The 27,307-nt window shown below is 44.9% G+C and overlaps 1 protein-coding gene across 5 annotated transcripts in view; it reads right to left on the reverse strand.

Annotated features, from left to right (window-relative positions):
* Nucleotides 1–26,959, reverse strand: part of PDPN (podoplanin) — a 29,355-nt gene extending 2,396 nt beyond the window's left edge. The window contains exons 1-6 of one of the 5 annotated variants that reach the window (XM_047727471.1): nucleotides 26,566–26,959; nucleotides 23,272–23,283; nucleotides 7,135–7,260; nucleotides 5,214–5,346; nucleotides 1,181–1,231; nucleotides 295–410 (exon numbers count right to left, since the gene is read on the reverse strand). In XM_047727471.1, coding sequence (XP_047583427.1) covers nucleotides 295–410; nucleotides 1,181–1,231; nucleotides 5,214–5,346; nucleotides 7,135–7,260; nucleotides 23,272–23,283; nucleotides 26,566–26,901 — 774 coding nt within the window. In that variant the 5' untranslated portion in view covers nucleotides 26,902–26,959. Of the gene's footprint in view, nucleotides 1–294; nucleotides 411–1,180; nucleotides 1,232–5,213; nucleotides 5,347–7,134; nucleotides 7,266–23,271; nucleotides 23,284–26,565 lie in introns of all 5 variants that reach the window. The other 4 variants (XM_047727472.1, XM_047727470.1, XM_047727474.1 and 1 more) reach the window with 4 other exon arrangements.
* Between the last annotated feature and the right edge of the window lie 348 nt (nucleotides 26,960–27,307).

Genomic DNA, 27,307 nt, shown 5'->3' on the forward strand with positions numbered 1-27,307 from the left:
TCTCTTTTCTTGGAAACTTAGAAGGGCCAAGTAGATGCCTGTTCTCCTGGGGAAACTTCAGATGTAGTCCTCACGGAGGTAAGGGGCTGCTGAAATTGACTTTTTTTAAAAGTAAACTCTACACCCCATGTGGGGCTCAAACTCACAACCCTGGGATCAAGAGTTGTCTCCAACCACTGGGCAGCTAGACATCCCCGAACATGACCTCTAGTTAGAGATTTCAATTAGCTCTAAGGTTGGAGATCTGGATATGCCCGCTCTCATTTACCTACCACAGGCCTGTAAGATATTTACTTACGAGTACCTTCCTGACATTTTTCGAGCAACCACAATGATGATCCCACCAATGAATCCAATGGCTAGTAAGACTCCAACTATAATTCCAACCAGGGTCACTGTCGCCAGACCATCTGAATGAGGAGAGGGAAAAAAAAAGCACGAGACCCAGATAAATGATAGGCCTGTGATAAAATGTGTCATTTATAGACAATACCACCGCCCCACTGAAGACAGCAAATGAAGCACTAATTTGCTTCTGCTTTTTCAGTGGGAATTCACCTGAAGGAGATGAAACTCTGGGCTACTTTCATTCCCCCATATGAACGGAAAGATTCCTAGGTCTCATCTGTCCAGCATACCGTTCATACTGGGTGGCTTCACTGTGAATTATTAGGTAGCGTTGGTACTCAATGAGCCCCTACTTTCATTCTTCATCACAATAAATTGTGATATGACACCATTCTCCACGGTTGTCCTTAAGTGATGAGACTCATTTGTGGTTTGCGTGTTTTCAAATACAGGCAATTTTCTTTTCTCCCTTTAAAGAAGTTTGAAACCTATTCTCAGAGGGTTCTGTATTCCTCTCTCTCTCTTTTTTAAAAGATTTATTTGACAGACAGAGATCACAAGTAGGCAGAGAAGCAGGCAGAGAGAGAGAGAGGAAGGGAAGCAGGCTCCCCGCTGAGCAGAGCTCCGGATGCGGGGCTTGATCCCAGGACCCTGGGATCGCGACCTGAGCAGAAGGCAGTCTTTAACCCACTGAGCCACCCAGGCACCCCCTGTATTCCTCTCTTGTTGACTACAATCTAGGAAAGAATGTAATTCATCACAAGATTTGTTTCAGAGAAGTTTCTTTTTAAAAACCCCTATAAAAATATTTTGATAACAAAATCTCACCTACCTTTTTCAACTGTTGTCTCTGTGTGAACTGTTGTCTCTGTGCCTACTTTCTCTGTAAAGAAAGAGATGTAATGATACAGAATTATTAGGATATAATAACTATAATTTAACAATTGGCAAAAGATGAATTTACCTTAAGTGGAAGGTAGCACAACAGAAGCGAAGAATGTAATTTCTTAAATAAATTGGATCAGAGGATTTTTAAGCACGTTCTGACACGATCTTGTCTTCAAAACTGTTATTACTGAATTTATGAACGCTCTTCACACCTATGTGTGCATAGTACTTTGGTGTAACTTACTGTTTTCTCATCGACTTTAGAGAACAGAGTCAGGGAAATTGGCCCACAGAAATGGGCTTTGGGTAACCAAAGAAACCAAAGCTGTTGATTCTTGGTCTAATATCAAGACCATAGAAAACTCATCCATTGTTATAAAGTTTATTTTGAAGGATTTTGAGAGCGATAGACTCTAGTTCTAGAAGGTGGGATTCTTCTAGTTCTAGAAGACTGATTTGTCTTATGACAGCAATTCCCTGTTTTTATCTTTAGTAGCAAAATCCGTGCTTTATAGGGCAGCAACATGCCCAGCCAAGTTTAATTAGGGAATATACTCTTTGTGTTTATGTCACTATTATGTTAGGATTTCTCTCTGCAGCCAGACCTAGTTCAATAGTTAAAACGTAACTACTCCCATTTACCTATGGCATCGGTCTGAGTTAACTCACAGCAAGTAAACAATTAGGTTGTGAGTTTCTCTCAGATAATTTTACACAATGCCTAATTTAAGAGTAAACGTTTTTGGTTTGGTTTTGTTTTTCCCATCACCTTCTTTTCATACCAAGTCTTTAACTCTTTTGGGTGGTGGTCGTTTACCAGGTTTGCCAACAGAGGAAAAGTCAAAGGGCTTTCGTTTACTGAGACAAGGGAGAGAAGTCAATCAATCAGGTCCCACCTTAGAACTATAGTTCATAACTTGCAAATACCGCAGATAACCAAGAGCTTTTCCAATCAAAGGTGAAAGCATCATCTACAAATGCTTACTTTTTCTAATGTGTGGGTTTGAAAGAAGTCTTTGTACCAAGACCCTTAAAAAAAGGGCACCTTTTCAAGATGGCCCTAGGACAAGGGTCTCTGAACCCACTTCTGCCAGCATGAGCTGAAGCCATGGCTCTGGGGCATTTACATGGAGCTCAAGCTGATGGTGTTGTCCCAACACACACACACACACACACACACACACACACACACACACACACACACACAGATGGCTCAAAGACTGGTGGGTCTGAGGCCAGCCTGAAACAAATGTATCACAGAATCGCTCCTAAAAGGTCATCCGTTTAGCTGCCAACTACCAGTAGAAAAAGTCAATTGTTTGTTTATCGTGTCCTAACATGGTGGCTGTTGAGTTCCAGAATTCTCTAACACATCATTCTCACCATCAGTGACACCATTGGTCAGAAAACATATTACCAAAAAGTGTGGAAGATTCATTACCAAATTAGAACTTATTAGTTCTATCCTCCCTAACACCACCCCAATTATACTGACTGTAGTCATGAGAGTGTGTCATGTATGTGAACATCATCGTACTTGGGTGTTTCATGGGAAAGACATCTGCTGCCCTAATAAAATCACCTCTTAAAAAACCAAGTGCTTATAATGACATTTTAACTCATATGTGAAAATTTCTTGGGACACTGATGTATTATGTGGAAATGGGCCATAAGTCATACTTTTTGTGACAGGGTGGGGCAGGAGACAGGATAGGAGGGGAATCATGAGTATTTTCCAGAAAACTGAGGATTTTGTTTTAAAGGATAGGAGAGGTATCCTCATGTGATGGGAAGAATACTCAACTTGGGACACTCCATTTTCAGCAGTTGATGCGCTGTCAACTTATTTAACAAATGATCAATTCTTCTCCAAAATTTTGAAATGTTTTCCAATGACAAATTTTATCAATGATTCTTTCTTTGCTTAGCCCTATTTGGCTCTATTGGGTGTTTAAATGTTCACCGTTTCTTTGTCATTTCAGAGTGACCTTTATTTAGGCTTTATTTTCAAAGTACTTCATAAAGATCCCCCCCCACTCCCGCCATTGTGGTAAAAGACACGTAACATAAAACTTACTGTCCTCATCATTTTTTAAATAGACGTTAAGTGGCATTAAATACATTCAGTCTTGGGCAACCATCACCACCATCCATCTCCAGGACTCTTCCTGTCTCACAAAATTGACACCCCATCCCCATTAAACACCAAGTCCCCAGCCATTTCTCCCTGGCCCCTGGCACCCACCATCCTACTTTCTGTCTCTATGAATTTGACTCTTCTAAGTGGAATTCTACAGTAGTTTTCTTTGGGTGACAGGTTTATTCCACTTAGCATAATGTCCTCAAGGTTCATCCATATCCTAGCAGGTGTCAGGATGTGCTTCCTTTTAAGGGCTGAATGAAATAAATATACCACATTTTGTTTACTCATGTCTCTGTTGATGGACATCTGAGATGCTCTTATGTTTTAGCTAATGTGAATGATGCTGCTATGGACACTGTGTGTACAAATGTGACACAATTTAAAAAAAATTTTAAATAGGCTCCATGTCCAATGCAGGACTCGAACTCATGACCCTGAGATCAAGAGTCTCATGCTCCACCAACTGAACCAGCCAGGTGCCCCAAATATAAAGCAATTCTTAAAAAATCCTCAGAAGTGCAATAGAGTTTTTAAAACCAAAGTGGTGGGGCACCTGGGTGGCTCAGTGAGTTAAAGCCTCTGCCTTTGGCTCAGGTCATGATCCCAGGGTCCTGGGATAGAGCCCTGCATTGGGCTGTCTGCTCAGTGGGGAGCCTGCTTCCTCCTCTCTCTCTCTCTCTCTCTCTCTCTCTGCCTGCCTCTCTGCCTACTTGTGATCTCTGTCTGTCAAATAAATAAATAAAATCTTTAAAAAAAAAAAAACCCAGAGTGGTGGTTGGGTCTAGAAATGTGTATTGAGCAATAAAGTAACTTTCTAGGTGTTTAAATGTGCCACTGATTTGAGGAACCATCAATTTAGGCAAGGTCTTTATGTTTACTAACATTAAAAATGGAAATTCCTACCTAGGGGCACTGGGTGGCTCAGTCATTAAGGGTCTGCCTTCAGCTCAGGTCATGATCTCGGGATCCTGGGGTTGAGCCCCATATCGGGCTCCCCACCACTTCTCCCCCTCCCTCCACCCTTCCACGACTCATGCCCTTTCTGGCTCTCTCTCTCTCTCTCTCAGGTAAATAAATAAAATCTTTAAAATTACTCATTAACAAGCATTCATTGCAGTTATAGAAGGATTAGTTTATTCCCTCTCCCTCTCCCACACTATTTATTACAAAATAAGGCAATTTTAAATTTTAATTAAAAAAATTTAAAATAAAAATCCCAAACAGCCACATTTCTCATAAGAAAGCTCTAGAAATAGAAGGCTCTCTCTCTTTCCATTGCTAAGTTGTAACGGCAATGATTTTTCCTCATTCTCAGTGATGGTCTACACCTCAAATAATGACAAATACCCAAGGCAGTGGTCTTTGACACAGCTGGAGGTGCCAACTATGAATCAAAGTGCAGCCCCCAAGAATAGATTCTTCTTCCGTGTGTGCAGACATGAACTCAGGGTGAGATGGTGAATATTAGTATAGAATCTATTACAACATAAGTAGGTTGGTCAAGGTTCCTGCTCTTGAGTATCAACAACAAGTTCTTAATGTAACATTGTATCAATTTACTATCCCCAACATGATGCCAGTAGCTAACTTGTCCTTGTGGGGACATGATCACTAGCTGTCATTGAAAGGGGAGAGCTTTGTTCAGCAACTCAATAAACCAAATTCAATTTAGCAACCCTATACATTGAATCTGAACCTAGCACATAAGGCTTGGTTCAGAACTCGCTCTTGGCATTCCAATACTACTAATAAATAGCTTTGTTCGTGGATATTTGTATGTACTGATTATACAAAAGTAGATCAACCTATAGAGTTGACCTACTGAGTTTCTTACCTATGGAGTGACTAGTCACTACATTCAATACAGTTGTGGTACTCTGGCTTTCTTCTTTGGCATGGACTGTGCTTTCTTGAGTTGGCCCATCCTCTATGCGTACGTCTGTTACGCTCTCTGTATTTACTGGCACCTATTAGAGAAGGAAATGAGACAAAAGAGAAATAAGATCTAATGTTTTCAAATATATACTCAACCTTATAATATAAGATTTAAAGCGGCATGAATATATAAAATATATGAGGACATAAATTTAAAGTGGAAACAAGAAAACAAACAAACAGAAATGAGAGACTGGGGACAAGAATGAAACCAAATGTACTCCAGAAATAAATACTAAATATTTAGCATGACTAAATTGACTAATCTAATCTAATCTAAAAAGATGACTTCCTAGGGTTTTAATTATTCAAAAAATACCAATTCACTGGGCTTTAATTCTTTCTCTCCCTTGAACGTGAATGGCATTTTTTCCCCTGTAAGATTTATTTGGTACATATTATGTTGTATCATCTTTCAGTGCCCTCCCTCCTCCAGTTAGCACAATAACTTGCCTTTATGAAGAGCTTACTGTGTGCTAGGCCCTTTAAAGACCTTCTCCTCTAGTCTATAAACAATCCTGTAACATAAATCCTATTAATAGTTCTATAGTCTGAATGAGGCCTAGAGAGATCAGACAACATGCCCAAAATCACACAGCCAACAAGCAAGAAGACTTGGAAGTGATTCTGTTGACTCCAAAGTTCATGCCGATGTAACATTCAACAAATATGTCAGTGAGCACAGGCAACAAAACCAAAATTAGATGAATGGGACCACATTAAACTTAAAAACTTTGTGCCTCACAGGACACAATCAGCAGAGTCAAAAAGCAATCTATGGAATGGGAGATAGTATCTGCCTATCATATACCTGATAAGGTTATGAACAACTCCCACAACTTACAAGGGTATGAACAACTCCTACAACTTACAAGGGTATGAACAACTCTTACAACTTAACAACAAAGAATCGAATAGTCTGATTCAAAAATGGGCAAAAAGGAGACACCTGGGTGGCTCAGTTGGTTAAGTTGGTCCAACTCTTGGTTTTGGCTCAGGTCATGATCTCAGGGTCATGAGATCAAGCCCTGCATTGGGCTGCATGCTAAGAGTGGAGCCTGCTTGAGATTCTCTCCCTCTCCCTCTGCCCCTCCCCCCAGCTTGTACACGTGCACGCTCACTCGCTTGCTCTCTCTCTCTCTCTCTCTCAAAAAAACAAACAAACAAAAAAAACCCCCAAAACAAAACAAACTAAAAACCAAAAATGAGCAAAAGGACTGGCCTAGACCTTTCCCCAAAGATGATATCCAGTCAATAAGCATATGAAAGATGCTCAGTACCTCCAGTCATCAGAGAAATACACATTAAAACCACAATGAGATTATCACCTCATACCTGTTAGGATGGCTAGTCTCAAAAGAACAGAAAATAAAGTATTGGCAAGAAGGTAGAGAAACCGAAAGCTTGTGCACTGTGTGATTATAAAATGGTGCACCACTATGGAAAACAAGATGGAGGTTCCTCAAAATGATTAAAAATAAAACTACCATAGGACACATCCATCCCCATTCTGGGTATATACCCGACTGAAAGCAAGGTCTGGGAGAGGTATTTGCACACCCATTTTTACCGTAGCACTATTCACAAGAGTCAAGAGTTGGAAGAAACTCAAACATCTAATGACCAATGAACGGATACACATCATGTGCTTGGGACATACCATGGAACTACCAGCCTTGAAAAGGAAGGACATTGTCACAGGTGTTACAACACGGATAAACTGTAAGGATATTATGCTAAGTGAAATAAGACAGTCATAACAATCCTTGCATATGATCGCATGCCTATAGAGCAAACTCCACTCTTCTTGGAACACTCACCAGAGCTGTTAAGCCAGACTCATAAGGCTCCTCGCTGGTGCCTGTGGTCATCACGTTATCTTCAGCACCTAGGGTCACCATGCCGTCTTCTACACCTGTTGTTATGTCATCTTCTGGCCGGACTGTGCTGGCTGAAAAAGAAAGACTGGGTCAGGGCTTAAGGTAGAAATTGTGTGGCCAGACCTAACTGGCCAGCTACAATCAGATTATTTTCTTTACCATTTCTTTTGGGGATTTTTTTTGGGGGGAGGGTCACCTTTGCAGCTTACCACAAACCATTCTCCTTGCTGTACCTCCATCGCATAAAATGGCCTGGTGGTCTCCATAGAAAAGCAAAGAGGGATAAAAATGCAAAACAATGAAGCTTCCCCCATCCCCCGCCTCTGCCGTGGCAGGGTGACAAAGGGATGTATACTTTGCCTTTTCGGTAAGGAACCAGATTTTTCCTAATGCCATTTCGCACAACTCATACAATAGTGCATTCAGGTTAATAGAACACCATTGAAGGACACCTAGGGGCTCAGTAGGTTGAGCGTCTGCCTTCGGCTCAGGTCATGATCCCAGGGTTCTGGGATCAAGTCCCACATGGGGCTCTCTGATCAGCAGGGAGTCTGTTTCTCCCTCTGCCCCTCCCCAGTGCCCTGTCCCGTTTGTGCTCGCTCTTTCTCTTTCACAAAAATATTTTAGTATATGTGCTGCTGAAGCGAGCACATCTCTCTCACAAAAATAAATAAATAAAATCTTAAAAGAAAATATCATTTACACCTGGAAACATTCTAAATTAGAGTCCCTGGAAAGATTTCTAAAAATTCTGATTTGCTGGCTCCATCTTAAACATACCAAATCGGAATGTCCAAAAGCAGATCCCATCTCTTAAAAATCAAGCTTGCTTTCCATTTAATTTTGAACCTGATGTTTTCTTGAATGATGAGAACCGTTGGCTCTAACCATAGACCTCACAGGTACAGTCAACCTCTGATTTTATAGTTGAGGTTACTATCTATGGGGGAAAGTCAGTCATGTACATAACGGTGCTGAGATATCCAACAGAAGTCTTAGTACGTGGAGAGCTATGCTAATAAGGGACCTCAGTGTCCCTTGCCTGGGCTTTTCTGCATTAATACTGAATGAATGACCCTGTTGTACCCATGAGAAAGGTTTCCAGAGGATCAGGGGATGGCTGGAGTTGAAGTGGCAGGTTGAATTCCACACGAAGCTTAGAGTGAGGGAAGCGGGACAGAGAGCAACAGTGGCCTTTTCTTTCACCTCTGTTGCAACGATCCAAATGATTCACGACCAAGCAGGAGCATCATCTCGGCTCATCAAATAACCTTTTTCACGAATTAAAAATCTGAGTCATTGGCCATGGGCCCCCTCCCCATCCTCTGGAAATTCCATGACTAAATACACTTGCAAACTAAGCAAGCATACACATACCAGGGGCGAGACTGGGGGAGGTGGGGTCATGCTTGGAGACTTAGTTGTGTAATTGAAAAGTAGATGTTTGTGTCCGGGCAGTGCTCAAGTCAGCAATCCAGTCCTCGCCTTACGATACCGTATTTCTCCCTGTGCTTAAAAAGCCCAGCCAAAGGCACAGCTAATAAATATTTGATCACAACTTCTTTGCTGATGCACAGAGAGAGAAAATCTTAAGAGTAAATTCACTGGTTCTGGGAGCCTTCTCTTTGCATCTGAAGTCCTAATCCAGTGATATCAATCAACGGCTTTGGATGAGCTCCCTAAGCAAATGCATTTCTTTTTTCTTCTGGGGGAAAATGGCTTTCACCAGTTAGCAATAACTGAATACTTTCAGTGCATGCAAAGTGTTGGCTCCCCTCCTAGCAGCTGGCTGGGGTGGGGGTGGGTAGCGAGGGGCTCGCATCAGGATTTATGACCGCGATGTTAGGCAAATGTTGAATGTATTTACCGCGCTCAAGGGGGAAATATTCCTTTGCTAGGGAAGTAGTCCTTATTAAACAGACAGACAGACAGACAGACACACACACACACACACACACACACACACACACACAACCTACATCCCGTTTTTCTTTTCTTCCCCTCCTGGTTTGAACCGTTAACAAATCATCAATTTTAGCAACATTTTCTGGAGGCTGCTCAGCGAAACCATGTATTACATGGCCTTCTCCAACTTTACAAAATGAAACAAAACACCCTTGCTTAAAAAAAAAAAAAAATCAAGTGCTGAGTAAAGCTGGTCTGAATTATTTCAAACAGCATTCAGCTCATCGATAACGTAACTTGATAAAAATTCCTTCCTGCACTTGGCCCCCTGAGCCAAGGACTAACATCACTGAGAGTAGACAAAGGGTGTTTTAAGGAAGAATGGCACTCATGATTAAGATGCATAACTTTTGTCACACTGCCTTGGCATTCTTTTTGCTCCATGGGAAAGTTGATCTCTAACAAGAGATCTTCAATTGTCCGTCTTATTTTTTTGGTTGAAGGCTTTCCCGGGTGAAGAGCTCCTTCCTACCAGCCCAGCTGCCTGAGTTTCCAGCCACCGATGGACGCCCTGTTCCTTTGACCGGTGAAATTAAAATTGTGCATTGATGCCTCCGTCCTCTGATTCTTTTTCCCTCTGAAGACACGTGCGTGTGCACAGGGCACACACGCAGCTGTTTACATAAGCACAATGACGAACCTACAATAACAGTGTCCCTTCTGGCCCCGGTGCCCTCATCATGCTCACGTGAACACCTTTTCCTGTCTCAACCAGCCTCACCCAGCCTGGGGGTTAGAACCAATGGAAGTTTCCAAATAAGGTGTCAATCCATCCATCTGCTTTGGAATTTGTGTGTAGGTGTTATTCTTTCAAAAGCTGGGCCAACCTCTTCGTTAACTGTGAAAAGATGGGGCAAATCAATTTTACCTTCAGCTTCTCAAGCTTAAGAACACGTAAGAACTGAAGAGATGTTTATCGTCTGAAAGTGCTAATTGGGAACTACTTTCCTCTTTGCACTGAAGCCTGATCTCTCTAAAGAAACTATTCCAGTTTACCTATTTTTATGGGATCCCTTCCTTTTAAAATATTTTAGAGTTTAGAACTGTTACTAGAATAGTAATAGTCCCAAGGTCTCGATAAAAAAAAATTTTTTTTAAAGATTTTATTTATGCATTTGACAGAGAGAGATCACAAGTAGGCAGAGAGGCAGGCAGAGAGAGAGGGGGAAGCAGGCTCCCCACTGAGCCGAGAGCCTGATGCGGGGCTCGATCCCAGGACCCTGAGATCATGACCCGAGCTGAAGGCAGAGGCTTTTTTTTTTTTTTAAAGATTTTATTTATTTATTTGACAGAGAGAAATCACAAGTAAGCAGAGAGGCAGGCAGAGAGAGAGGAGGAAGCAGGCTCCCTGCTGAGCAGAGAGCCCGATGTGGGGCTCGAACCCAGGACCTGGGATCATGACCTGAGCTGAAGGCAGCGGCTTAACCCACTGAGCCATCTAGGCGCCCCGGTAAAAATGTTTTAAATAAGTGTTTGCAATCTTCTGGTTTTATTTACATTCTTGGTTTAATGGTGGTGTGTTGTTCCATTAATTTTTTGGCCATTAGAAAGGTCTCCTTCTGCGACCATTTTTCTCTGATGGCATTCATCTCTTTTACAGTTTCGTATGTGTTCTTTATACCTTAGGAAATATTCTTTGTAAGCGCTGCAACAAACATTTTTATTTTGGACGAGCTGGCATTTACATCTCTCTTGTAAGTCCTGAGCTCAATCGCCAATCAAACATTAAACTTGCTTTCCCCTTGGACGTGAAACTTACAAACCCTAACTCAAGCCTCTGTGAATACTCACTAGATTGCCCTTATGGTTTTGTTCTCACACTGAATATTTCTCCTCGTCTTGTGTTTCTTTTGAAGTATGATGTAAAATGGGGATATATGTTGATTTCCCCCCAAAAGATTGACCAGTTGGTCCCAGTAAACCCTCTCTCCCCAACTGCTTCAAAACTAGCTCATTGAGACAAATGTCTTCTTTCAAATACCATGCTGCGGTCATGGGAGTAAACCTTCAGTATGAGGACCACTCAAATGGCCCAAGCACTACCTTCGGCCCTCACTTCCATACCATTCTCTGCCCGCAGATTCTTCCAGAACCGATTTCTAACTTTGTGCTCCCCTCACCATCCGGTCCCCCTTCCTCCTCAAGTCCACTAACCGCAGCCGCGTGAATTCAGCACCACGGGTGTAGGCGTGTAGAGAGAGTGAGCAGGAAGAGTAGGTAGGCCACTTGAACAGAAGTGCACTGAGGTCTTTCCAAGTTGTAGGTTCTACTTCACGTGGGAGGCCCAGCTTATAACAACCCCCCTCATGGGGACCGCATAGGGTTTGTTTATTACCCTCTGACCGACTTCATTTCAAAATGGCCCCGTGGGTGAGTTGCATTGGCATCAATGTCCCTTTTATCAGATTTGGAAAGTGAGGCCGACAAAGATCTCTCCTTGACCAAATTCTAGTTGGGTTTCTTTGTCCATCCTTACAAGAGTCTAGTTTCAGCAAGAACCCTGCTAAGTCAGCTGAGAGAGAATGCTCCCACCTGACCAAGTTCCCCATTCCAAGTCCAAGTGGAGGTCCAAGTGAAGGCTCGCCTTTAGCAAGAACCCTTGCTACCCTTGATGTGTTCTCTCTGTACTTTTCCATCCCCCCTCCCCCATACTGTTCCTTGGTTATAATTCCCCAGCTATCGTTGCTGTATTTTGAACCATCTCTCTCCCCTATTACAGTAGTCTTAAATAAAATCTTCCAGCTGTTTTAACAAGTATCAGGATAATTGTCTAACATTGGAAATTTAATGATTTGCCTAGTTCACCTGGTTAGTGAGCGGACACAAAGCCAAGTGTTTTAACGGCTCATCCATGTACTCACCAACATAACAAAAGACATCTTTGTGCCCCCATGAGCCAGAATACCCCCTAGCCCCTTCCTGGGTTCTGACACCCTTCCTCGTCACCACCTCACCCTTTCATAAATTATAATCCTGGTTGTCAGAAGCAACCGCTTCCTCTTGCATCACGTGTCCTCCTTTATGAAATCCCACCTGGTTAGAATCTTCCAGTCCAATTATTTAGGAACCAGAATCTCAGGTTCCTTAAGCAAGCCCCTTCTAGGACTAAGCTTTCCAAAGTGGTAGATTATAGAAGGCAGGTGTCACCTGCTTTCTAAGAGCGTGCTTCCTTCTCTTTCAGCAGCGGCTCTCCTTTGCTCTGCAAATTAAGGCAGCAGCAATGATCAAGATTAGAACCTTCCCAAGGCTCACCTCTATATCCCCAAATAGTCCCTGTTTACCTAGGTGCTGGGCCCCATTCTGGGCACTAGAGACAGAGGTGAGATCTCTCGTGATTTTAGGTACTATTGTTGGGTGGGTGGGTGGGGGTGTCTCATAATAAGCAAACAAGGAAAATCTCAAGATAGCACTCTTTTACCCCCTTAGATCCGTCCTCAAAGGGCACTTTCATGTGGTGGCCTCCCCCCCGCACAACTGAAATCAGTACCTCCCCCACACACCCTCACACATGTGCCAGAATACTCAACCACTCATTGTGCTATATCTTCCCTACTTGGCTTCTCCCTAAAATACCTGGCCCATAAGATACACTAAGTAGCTGATGAATGAGCAAGTGAACTCCAGGTGGGAAGAAATGACCTAACTAACCCGGAAGCCCAGAATGAGCTTGGGGCAGTGCACACTCAAGAAACAGAGAGTGGTGGGTGAGGCTGGACGGAAGAAACGAGATCGAGGAGGTATGGAGGGCCCATCTGGTGGGGTTCTCCTTTCAACTGGAGTGTGAAGGGGAGCTAGGAGATGACGTCACCTGAGTCGGAGTGCCATGTGAATGCGGTGTGTGTATCGGGGAGGGCGCTGGGATTAGACGGAAGCAGGGGGACCACTCGGGCTACCCTGCTATCCTGGCAGGAGTGGTTGACGGTTGCACCAGGACAGTGAGGTGGCAAGGGGAAAACAAACAAATAAACAGACAAGTATTGACCAGGATATGTCTAAATTCATCACCCACCAACGATCAGAGATAAATACCAGGGGCACCTGGGTGGCTCAGAGGGCCAAGCGCCTGCCTTTGGCTCAAGTCATGATCCCAGGGTCCTGGGATCGAGTCCTGCATCAGGCTCCCCGCTCAGCAGAAAGCCTGTTTCTCCCTCTCCTTCTCCCTGCCTCCCCCTGCTTGAGCTCTCTCTCCCTGTCAAATAAATAAATAAAATCTTTAAAAAAATAAAAAAGAAAAGAAAAGAAATACCAAACCTTGGAACTGAAAATTCATTTTCCGACCTGTTACAGCTCCATGGAGACACAACATTCAGGGTACGAAGGGATGTACTGGGAATATGACACTGGTCCTTTCCTGGACTTCCCCCTTGTTTTATGAAGAGAGCCACAGAAGTCGCCTCCCTAAGTTGAAGAGCCTCTGCTGTTTCCCTGTCCATGTGAGGGAGAAGCTCCCTGCTGTCCTCTTTCTGCTGACTCGAAGCCTCAAAAATCAGACAGCAGAAGCAGCTTCCATAAAATAAGCATTTTATCTTAAAACAGAAAAGTTGATTTTATTTTTATGTTTTACCTTTCAATGTTTAGTTCTAAATTAACTGTAGTTTTTCCGATAATATACTTCTAACCGTACTTTCTTTTATGCCTTTTTTAAGGTATAGTTTAACATTTTAAAATTTAAAATCAATTAATTAACATAGAGTGTATGATTAGTTTCAGGGGTAGAGTTTAGTGATTCATCAGTTCCCTGTAACACCCAGAGCTCATTTCATCACGTGCCTCCTTACGGCCCATTCCCTAGTTACCCCCTCCCTCCAACGCCTTCCCCTCCAGCAACCCTCACTCTGTTTCCTATATAGTTAAGAGTCTCTTATGCTTTGCATCCCTCTCTGATTTTGTCTTATGAAAGTTGTTTTTAGGGGTGCTGGGTGGCTCAGTGGTTAAGCCTCTTCCTTCGGCTCGGGTCACAATCTTGGGTCCTGGGATCGAGCCCCGGATTGGGCTCTCTGCTCAGTGGGGAGCCTGCTTCCCCCTCTCTCTGTCTACTTGTGATCTCTCTCTCTCTGTCAAATAAACAAATAAAATATTTTTTTTAAAAAAAGAAGAAAGTTGATTTTAAAAATAAAGAAGTCACAAACTGAGCTATCCTCGGGATTTTCAAAGAAAACCTGCGGCGTCAGCCAACTGATTGAGGCAATCTTTCGTGTTGCCTGAGGTTTTCTAGCATCTTCAGCGCTCCGGCATCTCACTGCCCAGATAAGCTTTGAAGACGGATGACTACGTGGCCGTGGAATGGGTTTTGTGGCTGTTGAGAAAGAGAATGCTCTTTTTTTTTTTTCTTACGACATCCTAGGAAGTTCTGGTTTTCCCCTGTAGGAGTAACTGTAGGATAATTAATAAATAATTAATCCTAGCATTTCCACCCCCCTCGCCTCCCAATTACATTTGGGATGAAGCAATACTTTTGGAGAGAGGTCAAAACATCTGTTTGGAAAACACAAGCAAAAATGCCTGCTCTTATTCCTTTGCCCTGACACAGGCTTGTGCCTATCACCTTTCCATCATGTCTCAACCCTGCTCTCAGAAGCCTGAAAACAAACACACCTAGAGCCGTGGGAAGGTGCCAGCTCCAACATTTCCTAGCACCCCATGGACCACCCACGTTGATGCTCAGATCTTCGTAGGGTCCTTCATCTCAATTCAAATGGCCCAAATTGAACTGTTTGATGCTGCTCCCTTAGTTACCAGCAAGTAGGCTTCTGCAACCAGAAGAAAGGTGTTAGGACCTTTGCTTTTATTTACCACATCTTTTGAATCAATCCTCTCGCCTACAGGCTGGCCCATCCTCTGACCTTGTGAGGAAGCCTTTCCTTGGAATTTTGAAAACCACTTGCTGACCCAGAGCTGTGTGCCGGCCTTCAGCTCCTGGTAGACACTGGGCTGCGACCAGTATGATCACTGATGTGGCCAGTGAGTTCCCCTCGACACCCACCCTTCCTGTGGCTCTTGGTAAATTGCTTACTGGATCAAAAGTGTGGCCATGGAAAATCTAGGCGGATTCTTGAGGGCTTGGCCCAGCCACTCAGTATCCCACAGTATCCATAATTTTCCTCCAGGATGCACAGTGCTACCCTAAAGCCCACACTGCCCCATATTCCCAGTGCTTGGCACCATGGTAAGTAGTTAGCAGATGTTTGTTGAACGACTGAATGAACACACCGACACTTCTTTTGAATTATCCCTTATGTTGCAATATTCTTGCTACTGTCCACAGGGCTGCACTCAAGAGTTATTAAATAGCTTCCCCTGAACTTGGCTGATAATAGGACAATCCCCTCTGTGGATGAGCTCCATGGTGTTGCTGTTCAAGGTGTAGTGAGCAGCAGCCTGTCCACTTGTGTGTCCCATCCTGGCAGCCCCTGCAGGCCCAGGCCGATACTGAGCTGTGATCACCCACTGTCAGCACCGGGGGCATGTCCCTCTCCCATGAAACTCAAGAGAGACGTGTCAAGACTGAGATCAGACAAGTGTTACTTGTTCCTCGGGAGAAAATCAGGAGAAATGCTACAGATTAAGATTTGGAGCCCTGTTCCCGGACTTCAAAGAGGGGGGGATTAGACGTCATGCCCCAAAGACACAGCATTCAGAAGGTCTCTGTCACTGAACATGAGCAGTAAAGAAAGGAGAGGGGCCAGGTGACTGGGGACTCAGCTTTCAGGTCCCTAGCAAGACCCCCCAACAGGTTACCAGTAGGTGGAGGGAGCAGGACACGGAGTCCTCTCGACAGGACACCAGGCTTCCCAGCCACCTGTCAACTGAGGCCCGCTGTGTGCCTTTCACAAATCTTCAAGGTTATTTTCCATGACCACCCAACAAGGAGGTATTTTATTTTATTTATTATTTAATTTTTTTCAAGTCCACTATAATTATAACAGTGTTATATTAGTTTTAGGTACACAATATAGTGGCTCATAATTCTACACATTCGTCAGTGCTTGTCACAATAAGGACACCCTTAGTCCCCTTCACCTACTTCCCCCATCCCCCCACACTCACCACCCCTCTGGCAACCACCAGTTTGTTCTCTATAGTTAGGAGTCTATTTTTTGGTTTCTCTCTTTTTTCCTTTGTTTTGTTTCTTCAGTTCCACAGAGGAGTGAAATCATACAGTATTTGTCTTTCTCTGACTTATTTTACTTAGCATTACACTCTCTAGCTCCAACCATGTCGTTGCAAATGGCAAGATCTCATTCTTTTTTAGAGCTGAGTAATAGTCTATTGTCTATATCTACCATTCTTCTCTATCCATTCCTCTGTGGATGGACATTTGAGTTGCAGCCATATCTTGGCTATTGTAAATAATGTTGCAATAAACACAGGGATGTATATATCTTTTCAAATTAGTATTTTCATTTTCTTTGGATAAATACCCAGTAGTGGAATTACTAGATCATATGGTAGTTCTTTTTCTTTTCTTTTCTTTCTTTTTTTTTTTTTTTGAGAGAGTGAGAGTGCAAGCAGGGAGGAGGGGAAGGGGCAAAGGTGGAGGGAGAGAGGGAGAATCCCAAACAGGTTCCATGCCCAGCACGAAGCCCCACCTGGGGCTCAATCTCAGGACCCTGAGATCATGACCTGAGCTGTAATCAAGAGTCAGACGCTTAACCAACTGAGCCACCCAGGTGCCCATGTTGTTCTATTTTTAATTTTTTGAGGAACATCCACACTGTTTTCCAGAGTGGCTGTACCAGTTTGCATTCCTAAGGAGGTGGGTATTGTAAAAATGGTTGTTATTTTGAATTTATTGGAGAATGCCCAAAACATGGTGCCAAGCGCTCTTTACAAAAGCCTTACAAACTCAAGTTGTTCTCATATTGAAACCAAGGACCATGAGGCTGAGAGTAAACCGCCCACATAGCCAGAAAGTGGTGATGCAGGGATTAGACATCGGGCCTCTTAGACGCCTAACCCCGCTCGAACCACTGTGTCATGCAGGCTGTATATAGGCCTGTCACTTTTCTGCAGCTCCCCTCATAGGCTCTCTACTCCACCTGGCCAGGGCTGGGATGGCACCAAAGCTGCTCTGTGGGCTTCTGGATGCCAAGGTCACCTGCAGTTTCATCCTTCCAACTCCACTGCCCATCTAAACCCTACCTACTCGTCTACCTGGCCGAGGTGAGAGGCTTCTTCCCTTCACGCCTTCCCAGGGTGCCAAGAGAAAGCAATCCCCCTAAACTTGAACGAGGCTTGATAACACCAACACTGACTACTTTTGCTCTGCTAGTATCCATAAGCTTCCTGGAAGCAGCATCCCATTCTGCTATAGGTTTGTGGCCTAGCCTCCGGCCTGGTCTCCGAGAGCAGAATGAATGAATACATGGACAGTCACACTTCTCAGCATTCACAGAACAGCTTACCCACTACCCACCCCCACAACCACAATCTTGGGGCTCAGAACTCCTCAAGTGTTAAAACTCAAGGCTGCTGATTACAACCTCTACCAAGATTACTCAACCTGGGGAGAGGTTTTTTCTGTTGACCAAGAGCAGAATGTTCTCAGGAAAAGAGGAAATGAGTTCAGCTTTGTAAACTGCAATCAACACCTCGGTTACAACTTTTCTGGAACTTACTGTGTCCAGCGGCCCTTTGGAAAGGCCACCTCACAGAACTGTTTCGTACATGAAAAACCAAATGACTAAAACCTGTTTTAGAAGTCCTGCCCCGGAGCAGAGCATCTCAATGGGGTGGCAGAGTGTTTGGGAAATCGCGCGCCATCTGCTCGGAAACCGAGCTTCTGATTCACTCGGCGCTGTCAGCTGAGCAGGCCCCGATTTTGCAAGAGTGAAAAGAGAAGCCCCTTTGGCTCTGACCTCACCATCCACCCATGTAGCTCACAGACAGCCCAGCTGTGCACCGAGGAGGACGAGGCCTTACAGGAATGTGCAGAATGTGGCCGTGTTTCCATTAGCTGCCCTTGGCCTTGATCCTGGGCCTGGCTCGGGAGTTTGAAGTGTGCTTCGGTAGATTTTTAAAAACAATCGTTCTTAGCTGGGGTGAATCTCTTCTGACCCTCCTTGCCATGTTTTTCCCCTTGTTCTGATGAATGGGGAGGAGTTCAGGCAGCAAACTGTGTCTCTAGGGTGTACCTCTGATGTCGTTTTGATTATCTTTCCAGGTACCCATCAAATACATCAAATTAGATGTCCTACTATTACCTCCAAGTTCCTGCATCTAAAACAGAATGCATGAACTTGAACTCCTCCTTCTAACACTGGTTCCAAACCTATCATCCCTCCAACCTGATTTTTATATTTCTATCACCTGCTTCTTTGTTGTTTCTGCCCAAAGTCTGGGATCTTTGTGTTTCCTCCTTCTTCCTCCTGATCAATGTTTACTGTGTACCAATCATGTGTCCTTTCAAGTGCTGAGTAAGACATGGGTACTGCCCTCTTCTCTAATGGGCAAGAGATACACAAATAACAAGATACAGTGATTAATTGAAGCAATCTTGAAAAAGAACAAAGTAGGAGGACTTGCACTTCCCAACTTCGAAACTTACTCCAAAACTATACTTGTCAAGACTGTGTGGCATTGGCATAGGGATAGATGTGTAGAAAAATGGAATAGAATTGAGGGTCCAGAAATAAGCCCTTCCATTTATGGGCAGTTGATTTTTGACAAAGGTTCCAGGATAACTTGCTGGGAAAGAACTACCTTTTCAACTAATGGTTCTGGGACACCCGACAGCCCCATGCAAAAGAAAAGAGTGGGCCCTCTACTTCATATCACATGTAAGAAGGAACTCCAAATGAGTCAAAGAACTAAATGTAAGATCTAAAACGACACAACTTTTGGGAGTAAACTAAGAGTAAATCTTTGTCACCTTGGATGAGGCAATGTGTTCTTGGATATGATACAAACCATATAGGCAATAAAAAGAGAAAAAAAAAAACCAGATAAATGGGACTTCAAAAATTTTAAAATTTTTGCTTCAGTGGACACCATCAAGAAATTTAATGGGAAGAATATTTGCAATTCCTATGGCTGATAAGGGTCTGGTATCCAGAATATACAAAGACTTCAACAATAAACAGACGACTCAATTTTAAAAGGGGAATAGGATTTGAATAGACATTGCTCGAAAGGAAATATGGGGGCACCTGGCTGGCTCAGTTGGTGGAGTATGCGACTCCTGATCTCCAGGTTGTGAGTTCAAGCCCCACGCTGGGTGTAAAGAGTACTTAAAAATAAATATTTTTAAAAAAGAAGATATGTAAATGGCCAACAAGTACATGAAAGGGTACTGAGCATTGTCAGTCATTAGAGCAATACTAATCAAAATCACAATGAGATACCCCTTCCCACCCATTAGGATGGCTACCATCAAAAAATGAAAAGAAACAAAACAACATGAAAATAACAAGTGCTAGCAAGGACGTGGATAAATTGGAACCCTTCTGCATCATCGATAGGAATGTAAAATAATGTAGCTACTTTGGAAAACAGCTGGGCAGTTCCTCAAAAAGTTACACATAGTTACCATATGATTGGCCAATTACATTCCTAGGGATATACCTGAGAGAGATGAAAACATCCATCCACATAAAGATTTGTACATGAATGCTCCTAGCTACACTATTCGTATAGCCCCAGAGCAGAAGCAAGCCAAATGTCCATCAATCGGTCATGAAACAGATAAATAACAGATTGAGTATTATTCAGCCATTGGAGTTTAATACAATTCTGACACACACACTACACCAAGCATGAACCTTGAAATCATGCCAGGTGAAAGAAACCAGGTACAGAAGGCCATATATTGTCAGATTCCATTCACGTGAAATGTCTAGAATGGGCAAATCCAGACAGACAAAAAAGTAGCTCTGTGGCTGCCAGGAAATGGGGGCGAGGGGAAAGGGGAGCAACTTCTAATGGTTTGATATTCAATTTGTTTCTCCATTTAAGATTTTATTTTTAAGTCATCTCTACACCCAACGTGGGGCTCGAACTCACAACCCCGAGATCAAGAGTCGCATGCTCCACTGACTGAGCCCTCCAGGTGCCCCTGCATATTCAATTTCGAACAGCTAATTTTGTGATCTGTGAATTACCTACTAATAAAAAAAAATTAATAACGTTATGTTGTAAGAGGTGAATAGTAGGGACTCAAGAAATGAGAGAATAAGAAATCAGGAAATTCTAAGCTCTAAGTCATGCTGGCTATGATTCCCCCAAATCTGATCTCATCCCCCATTATGTGGTCACCACACGTAGTCACTCATCTCCTAACCCCCACCCCACCCCAGTGATCCCCTAAACTAGACTCAATCCCATATGGTTCTTGTCATCATTTTTTTTCCCCGACAACTGCCATTCATGGCCCCCCCTTACTCCCATGTGCTATTATTGCCTTCTGCCTACAGAAAAAGGTTCAGCTCTCCCCCTTAGCAGGGACTCATCCTTCTTCCCAACTACTCCCACCCCAACACCAGTGAGCCTGCATGAATCTTCTCATACAAACTCCAGATTGTTCTAACTTCTGTGCCTTTGCTCAAGCAATCTCTCCTGCCTGGACTGCCCTTCCCTTCCCTGCCACCGTGTCCAACCAATCCTACCATTTTTCACAGCCAGGATCAAGCCCCATCTGCTCCCTAAGACTTTCTCCAGCCAACAATGGCTTAAAAATCTCATTGCCAAACTCTGGGCAGCAAAAATGGCCCTTGCCGCTCAGGACATGCCATTTTATGTTGTCTCCTATGTTTTTTATACACGTACACCACACACACCTGTCTTGCCTCTCTCTCTGAGCTGCGATCCCACTTAATGCTTCTCTACCTCTTAAAGTTCTTACTAACGTGTATGCCCTGTATATGCTTAAGGGGGCAGGCCCATGTCCTTCAGTTCGGTACCCCAATGCCAGCCTCATTCTTCAGTCTGAAGTACGCATCTAACAACTGTGGTATTGCTGCTGTAAGAGGTACTTGAAGAAATCAACTGGCTGACTTTTCTGGTGTCCTTGGAAGCCTTGAGGCCAGGCACAGGAGGTCGTCGTGCTGAGTGGTTAGGAGCATGGGCTTTGGGGTTGGGCTGCCTGGATTCAACAGTCTCACCATTCCTGCTTACTACCTATGTCTGCGTGTAAGTTCCTGAACCTCTCTGAGCCTCTACACTGGTCTGTAAAATACAAATAGTTCCTACCTCGTAGATCTGTTGCACAGATTAAATGAACCAGGTTTTGGAAAGTGCTGGAAATGTGTTAAGCCAGTGGATGTTAGCCATTATTACATAGTTACTACTGTTAACATCACGCATGCAGAATCTAGTTCCCTTAGCTTTATAGTTTGAGAAATTTAATCTTATTACCGGGTGATCCAGCTCACATGATGCTGTTTCACATTAGCCAAACTTACAAGAGGCCAGGAAACCCAATAGTTTATTTATAACAGGAAATGTGTTTCCAATGTTGTACGCTTTGCTAAGCAAGGCACTGCCCTTCGAAAGATTGGAATACCTGGTGTATATACAAGGCAAAGGGTGGGGCTCTTAGATGGAATCATTTCCAGACTGTGATGGAACAGGGCTCCCTGATTCATCGTAGAACAGTCACCGTGACTGAGATCAGAACACCCAAGGCCACCTTGTAGGACATCTCGCATACTAGCCATAAGCCGGGATAACATGTACCTTGCCTGACTCACAGATCAGTCACTCAGTATGTACTTGCTAAATAAATGAATTCCTTGGGCAGGGCAGCTTTACCGTCATCAAATTCTCATCCCTTTTCTCTCCCTTTCTGGATTCTATGCAAACAGACACGTTTCTTCCTCAGGCAGGATACTATTCATTAGGTAACAGCTTTTTCGGTCAGTTATAGTCATGTTTTATTCTCCTGGATGGAGACATTGTAATGAATTGTAGGAAATACTGCATTCTCATCAATAATGTGTTTACTTATCTTCTGGAGCCTTTTCCCCCCTTCCCATCTGTAGTCTGTGTAACGGACATCCCCCTGCAGGTTTCAAACACTAACAATGTCAATTATGACCCCATGTCTGCAGTGACACCGTCTCCACTGCCTGGGGGCACTGGTAGCCTTATCCGCCTGGATACAGGTGGACAGCCCATCTTCCTCTGCTTACTGATTTTTGTTTTTTCTTTCTCCCTGCCTGAAATTGAGGGTTGCCCTAAACAATGTCAGTTTGCAGCTCCTCCGACAACTAGTGAATGAGGGGGTCAGGTCTGCAGGTTTCCTTCTGGACCTAAGCGAGATTCCCCTCAAACAGCAAACCCACCTCCTCTGAGCAGTTCCCTGGGGAAAAGCACCTGGCCAGACAAAACGAAGGGAGAGCCTGCTCACCCCTATCTTTGAAGCTCCAGGGAATGCTTGCCTTGGACTGGCCAGCCCGCCGGGAGCCAGTGGTTGGTGGGGCCTGGAGTGCCGCAAGGACAGAAGCGGCCACCTTGTTTTCTCCGCCCGTATGAAGTTGGCAGAATTCCCGTTGTTCCCTAACCCGGCTCCATCTCCTAGCCTGCGGAGAAAATGCCTGATCTCTTTCCTTTCCCAAACAGTTTGATGAAATCAGCAAGGAAAGGATTCAAGATTTCTATCCAGAGTTGCTTTTATCTCTTGCCCACCCCTGCGGGAATCCTAAGACTTATCTCCCTAACTGTTGAGTTATCTATAGAAATGCTCCCCACCCCATCCCCCCAATCACTGGATTCTCTTCCAACATATCGCCCCACTGAGAATTTCCTTGAGGGACTTCCTTGGAGAGCCTTGCAGAATCTTCCTGAGATCGCTCCAGTGAGTTTCAGAAGGGCACTGCTAGGTATCTGAGCCTCCCGTCTTCCTACGTCCTCCCCTGAACCATTTCCATACATTGTAGCCTGGCATGTCTGTTCTTAGAGCCAGAAATATGACAAATATTCAGATAAGCCAACGGAATGTAAAGCACAGGTCCGTTGCTCTGCTGGCGAAGACTTCGGGGAATGCTTTGTAAAGTTAGGCGTGCCTCTCTCCAGAGTGCACACAGCTCAAATCCTGCCCCTGGCTCTGTACCAAGAGCTCAGGAGATGCTGGGTTACCTTTTGGGGAATGAATTCATGGACCCTATTTTAATGCACTATGACATCTTCATTCTTATAGGAATAACACGGCAGATATTTAACATAAAGGACTTTTTAAATACCTTTAACATTTCTTCCTTTTTTTTTTTTTAACTTTATTCATTTATTTGAGAGAGAGACAGATAGCAAGAAAGAGTACAAGCAGGGAGCAGAGGGAGAAGCAGGCTCCCTGCTGAGCAGGGAGGCTAATGAGGGGCTTGTACCCAGGACCCCAGGATCAAGCCCTCGCCAGAGACAGACGCTCAACCCACCAAGCCACCGAGGCACCCCAATTTTTTTGTTTTCATGTGTAAGGAGCTTAAAGTGACATTAATCTTTAATTTCAAGTGCAACCTTTAGTTTTTCATGCGGCTTTGTCCTATATTGGAAAGAGCTTGGGGTTTGGAGTTAGACTCATTTTTTTTTTTTTAATTTGTCAGAGAGAGAGAGAGAGAGCTAGTGAGCACAGGCAGACAGAGAGGCAGGCAGAGTCAGAGGAAGAAGCAGGCTCCCTGCCGAGCAAGGGGCCCTATGTGGGACTCGATCCCAGGACGCTGGGATCATGACCCGAACCGAAGGCAGCTGCTTAACCAACTGAGCCATCCAGGCGTCCCTAGACTCATTTTTTAATCCTAGTTCTGGCATATTCTGAAGATTATGATGTATAATTGAAGGAGATGATTAAATGAGGGAACGGTGACATTCCCAGCACATGGTGGGGATGGAAATGGGAGTGAGGTGGTGTCCTCCCTACTCGGCCAGACCACTTCCCATCATGCCAAGGTTTGGGGTCCTTATAATTCTCTGGTCTGGAAGGACTCATGGACCATGCATGTCAGAGGCCAGAGAAAGAGAGAAGGCTCGGCCAGCATTCTGCCTTACTCACCATGTCCGGACTTCACCTTCTCATGCTTGGATACTTCTTAAAAATGTGCTTTTACTCCGTTAAATTCCATTTTGGATCTCATACACCAATGTAATGGATAGACCTCCCTCCCAAAGACTCGAACGGACCTGGTGTTTATTCAAAGGCTTGGTAGATGCCTTCAGAGCAACAAAACCCCTTAGCAACTCCTGAAGACCTCAGGGGCACCGAAACTGACTGCCAAGAATTTCGGGGAAATCACAGGGAAATGTGTTTGCCGCATGATGAATCCTGGGTGGACTCATCCCAGAAAATCACGTGCGGGCTTGCAGCAAGTGGCCGCCTGCAGAATTTTACAAAATAAACCAACTAACGGAGAGGCCCCGATGTCGGCGTTTTGGATGGAAGTTCAGAGCGAGGGCGGGGGCCTGACAATTGAGGAAAATGCCAGATGTGTGGACAACAGAGCTCCTTTGAATCCACTCAGTTCCAAAGAGACAGACACATGGGACCAGATTACAAAACCGAACCAGATTATACACGAGATGAGGGAAACCCAGTGGGGGAGTAGGATCCTGGGAGAAGGATAATAAAATTCATCACCATAATTACCCCCAGCCCCAGGAGCCACAATAGCTCAGCTCAATGAAGTTATTCATCCATATTCTCTGCACTGCGGTCATTATCCTCAGACAAAACCCCTCCTGGGCCTCAGCTGCTTGCCGCCAGCCCAGCAACTCAGCATCCACACACAGCCAGCACCCCCCACAGCCTGGGGAGGTGGGGGCGGGAGATGGGGGGGCTGGCTCTGTCTTTAACAGCCAGTTTCTAGCACCGACTAGCAGCTGGTGGTTTTGTTTTGTTTTGTTTTTTTTTCCAGACCAGATTTATAGATGCCTAGGTCAGTTTCCCCACTCCTGCAAACCACTCCAGATAGAGGACCTCTGACTTTCAAACACTGGCTTAATGATGATTACAGTCAGCCCTTTCCTAGGAGGACACAGAGGATGCTGCCTGCCTTTCCTTAGCTGACCTGGGATGTGGCTCAGTCTGGGGGTCTCTCACACCTTGCCCCAGGGAGCACAGAATGGTATCATCTGCATGCTGTCTCGCCAAAAGGGAAATGTTAAGTGCAGAGCTGTGTGTGTTCCAAGGGAAAGAGAAGTTCCAAAGATAGGACGGCCACAAATAGCCCATGGCCCTATAAAGATAGTTGCTCGAGTCCCTCGGAAGCCTACAGCCCGGCAGAGAGTCATACACCCTGTGTAATTTCCCCAGGGCTGGGTATTATTGTCTGCGCACGGAATTATAGATGCCTGGGTCAAGTCTACCCCTCCCGCAATCACTCCCTCCAAGAAGGATTTTCCTGGTACTCAACCCACCTCTATCCTCAATTTGGAAAATGTAGGAGTTTACCTTTCAGCAGCCTCCAACCCCAAAGATCACTAGTGAGCTTACAGTTCCTTCCACCCGTATTTAGTGAGCAAATACTATGTGCCGGATATTGTTCTGGCCCTGGGGATCGAGGCTAAGACAGAGCTCTGTTCTTGGGAGCTTATATTCTGTTGGGGAAACAGATAAAAATAAAAGCCCAAGAAAAATCAAATCAAATGTTGACAGACAACAGAAGGAAGCAAGATGGGAAGGGGAGGTAGGAGTCAGGAAGGGGAAAGGGCCAGGGGAGCCCCCACCATCAGATCATATACAGGAACGGTCTAAGGTAGACGCGAACACTCATTCAGTCATTGATGTTGGCCAAGTTCAACACACGGCCCGAAACCAACTTAAACGGCAAGGTTCACAACCATCCTCCCCTGCTTCCTGATACTCAGGAGCCCGCCCCCGCCCCCCCCCCCCCACCCCCGACTCCAGTCCTTCTGTGCGCACTATCTCTCCAGGGAGGATAACGGAGGCCTCTTCCAGACCATCCCATGGATGGGGCCCTGAGGGTTTCCAGTGTTGGTGCGCAGGGTGTAAGACCTGGCGGCCCCCATAGGGAAACCATCGCTGAAAGTCCCCCCACCTCCATACAGGGGGCCAACTTCTTCTGAGGCCTTTCTGCATTCCTCAAAACACAGCCCCATAGGAAAGCCCAGCCCAGCCAGGGGAAGGCTCCTTCCCCTGGAGCCTTCTACCCTCTATCCTTCTACCCTATGTCTCACGAGCTGAGCAGGGGGTTGCTGGAGGTGGGCTGCCCTGGAAGGAGGTCCCCTCTGTTCCCCTCCCTTGCTGCCTGTGGGTGAGATGCGTGGGCTCCTCCTCCCACCCCACTCAGCCATTGCTTTGGCACCCAGCACCAGCCAAGCCTCTGTCTCTCCTTCTCCAGGTCCCCTGGACTCAGGGGCACGCACACACTTCCCAGCTCCCCTCGGCTCTCCCAGGCAACCTCAAATACCAGGCCCAGGCATTCCAGCAAGTCTCAGCTCGCTCATCTCCGCCAGCAGTGGTGGCAGGGAGCCATTCTGCTGGGTCTTACCTCCTTCTGCTGGATCCCAGAGCCATGAGCTTCCCAAAACCAAGAGCAGAACTGGCACCTTCCACATCTTCTCGATTGACTTGCCCTCTGTGGGACCGAGCCCTTGGTTTCTGTGCTGGGGGTTAGATGAAAAAGCTCTGTAGTCAGAGGCCCAGTGGGGCCAGAGAACAGGGGCTGGGAGGCGGGGAGCAAAAAAAATAAAAAAAATAAAAGCAAAACCCAGCACAGGAGGGATCCCCAAGCTTCCTTCTCCCTCTGCGGCTGAGGAGCAAACTTTGCAATTGGAAACTTTGCGAGGAGTCAGCATTTATCTCTCCCTACGAGGGCGGGGAGCTGCTGGCCCTAAGGTGGTCTCCGTCTGGGGCTCACTAGGACCGCCCTCTGCCTCTGTTTGGCTAGCGCTAAAATGATGACCTCAGGCCAGGTTTAAAGTTACAGGGCCACAGCTGCCGGGCTGCCCCGGGACTTGGGAAGAGCCCTGAGCCCCAACAGGAGGGGAAGGGGGAGCTTCAGTGAGCAATTTATTTTATTTTTAAAAAATATTTTACTTTATTATTCTGGGGTTTTGTTTTTTGTTTTTTGTGTTTTTTTCTAAAGAGTAAGGCACAAGGCTTTTTGTTTGTTTGTTAGGAGAAGTAAACTCTTCCTTGTATGGCCAGTAATTTTACAACCGAGCCTGGGATTGTTCTTGTAAATATTGAATTTGATTTTTT

The sequence above is a fragment of the Lutra lutra genome, chromosome 4 (assembly GCF_902655055.1).
Source record: "Lutra lutra chromosome 4, mLutLut1.2, whole genome shotgun sequence".
NCBI classification, from domain to species: Eukaryota; Metazoa; Chordata; class Mammalia; order Carnivora; family Mustelidae; genus Lutra; species Lutra lutra.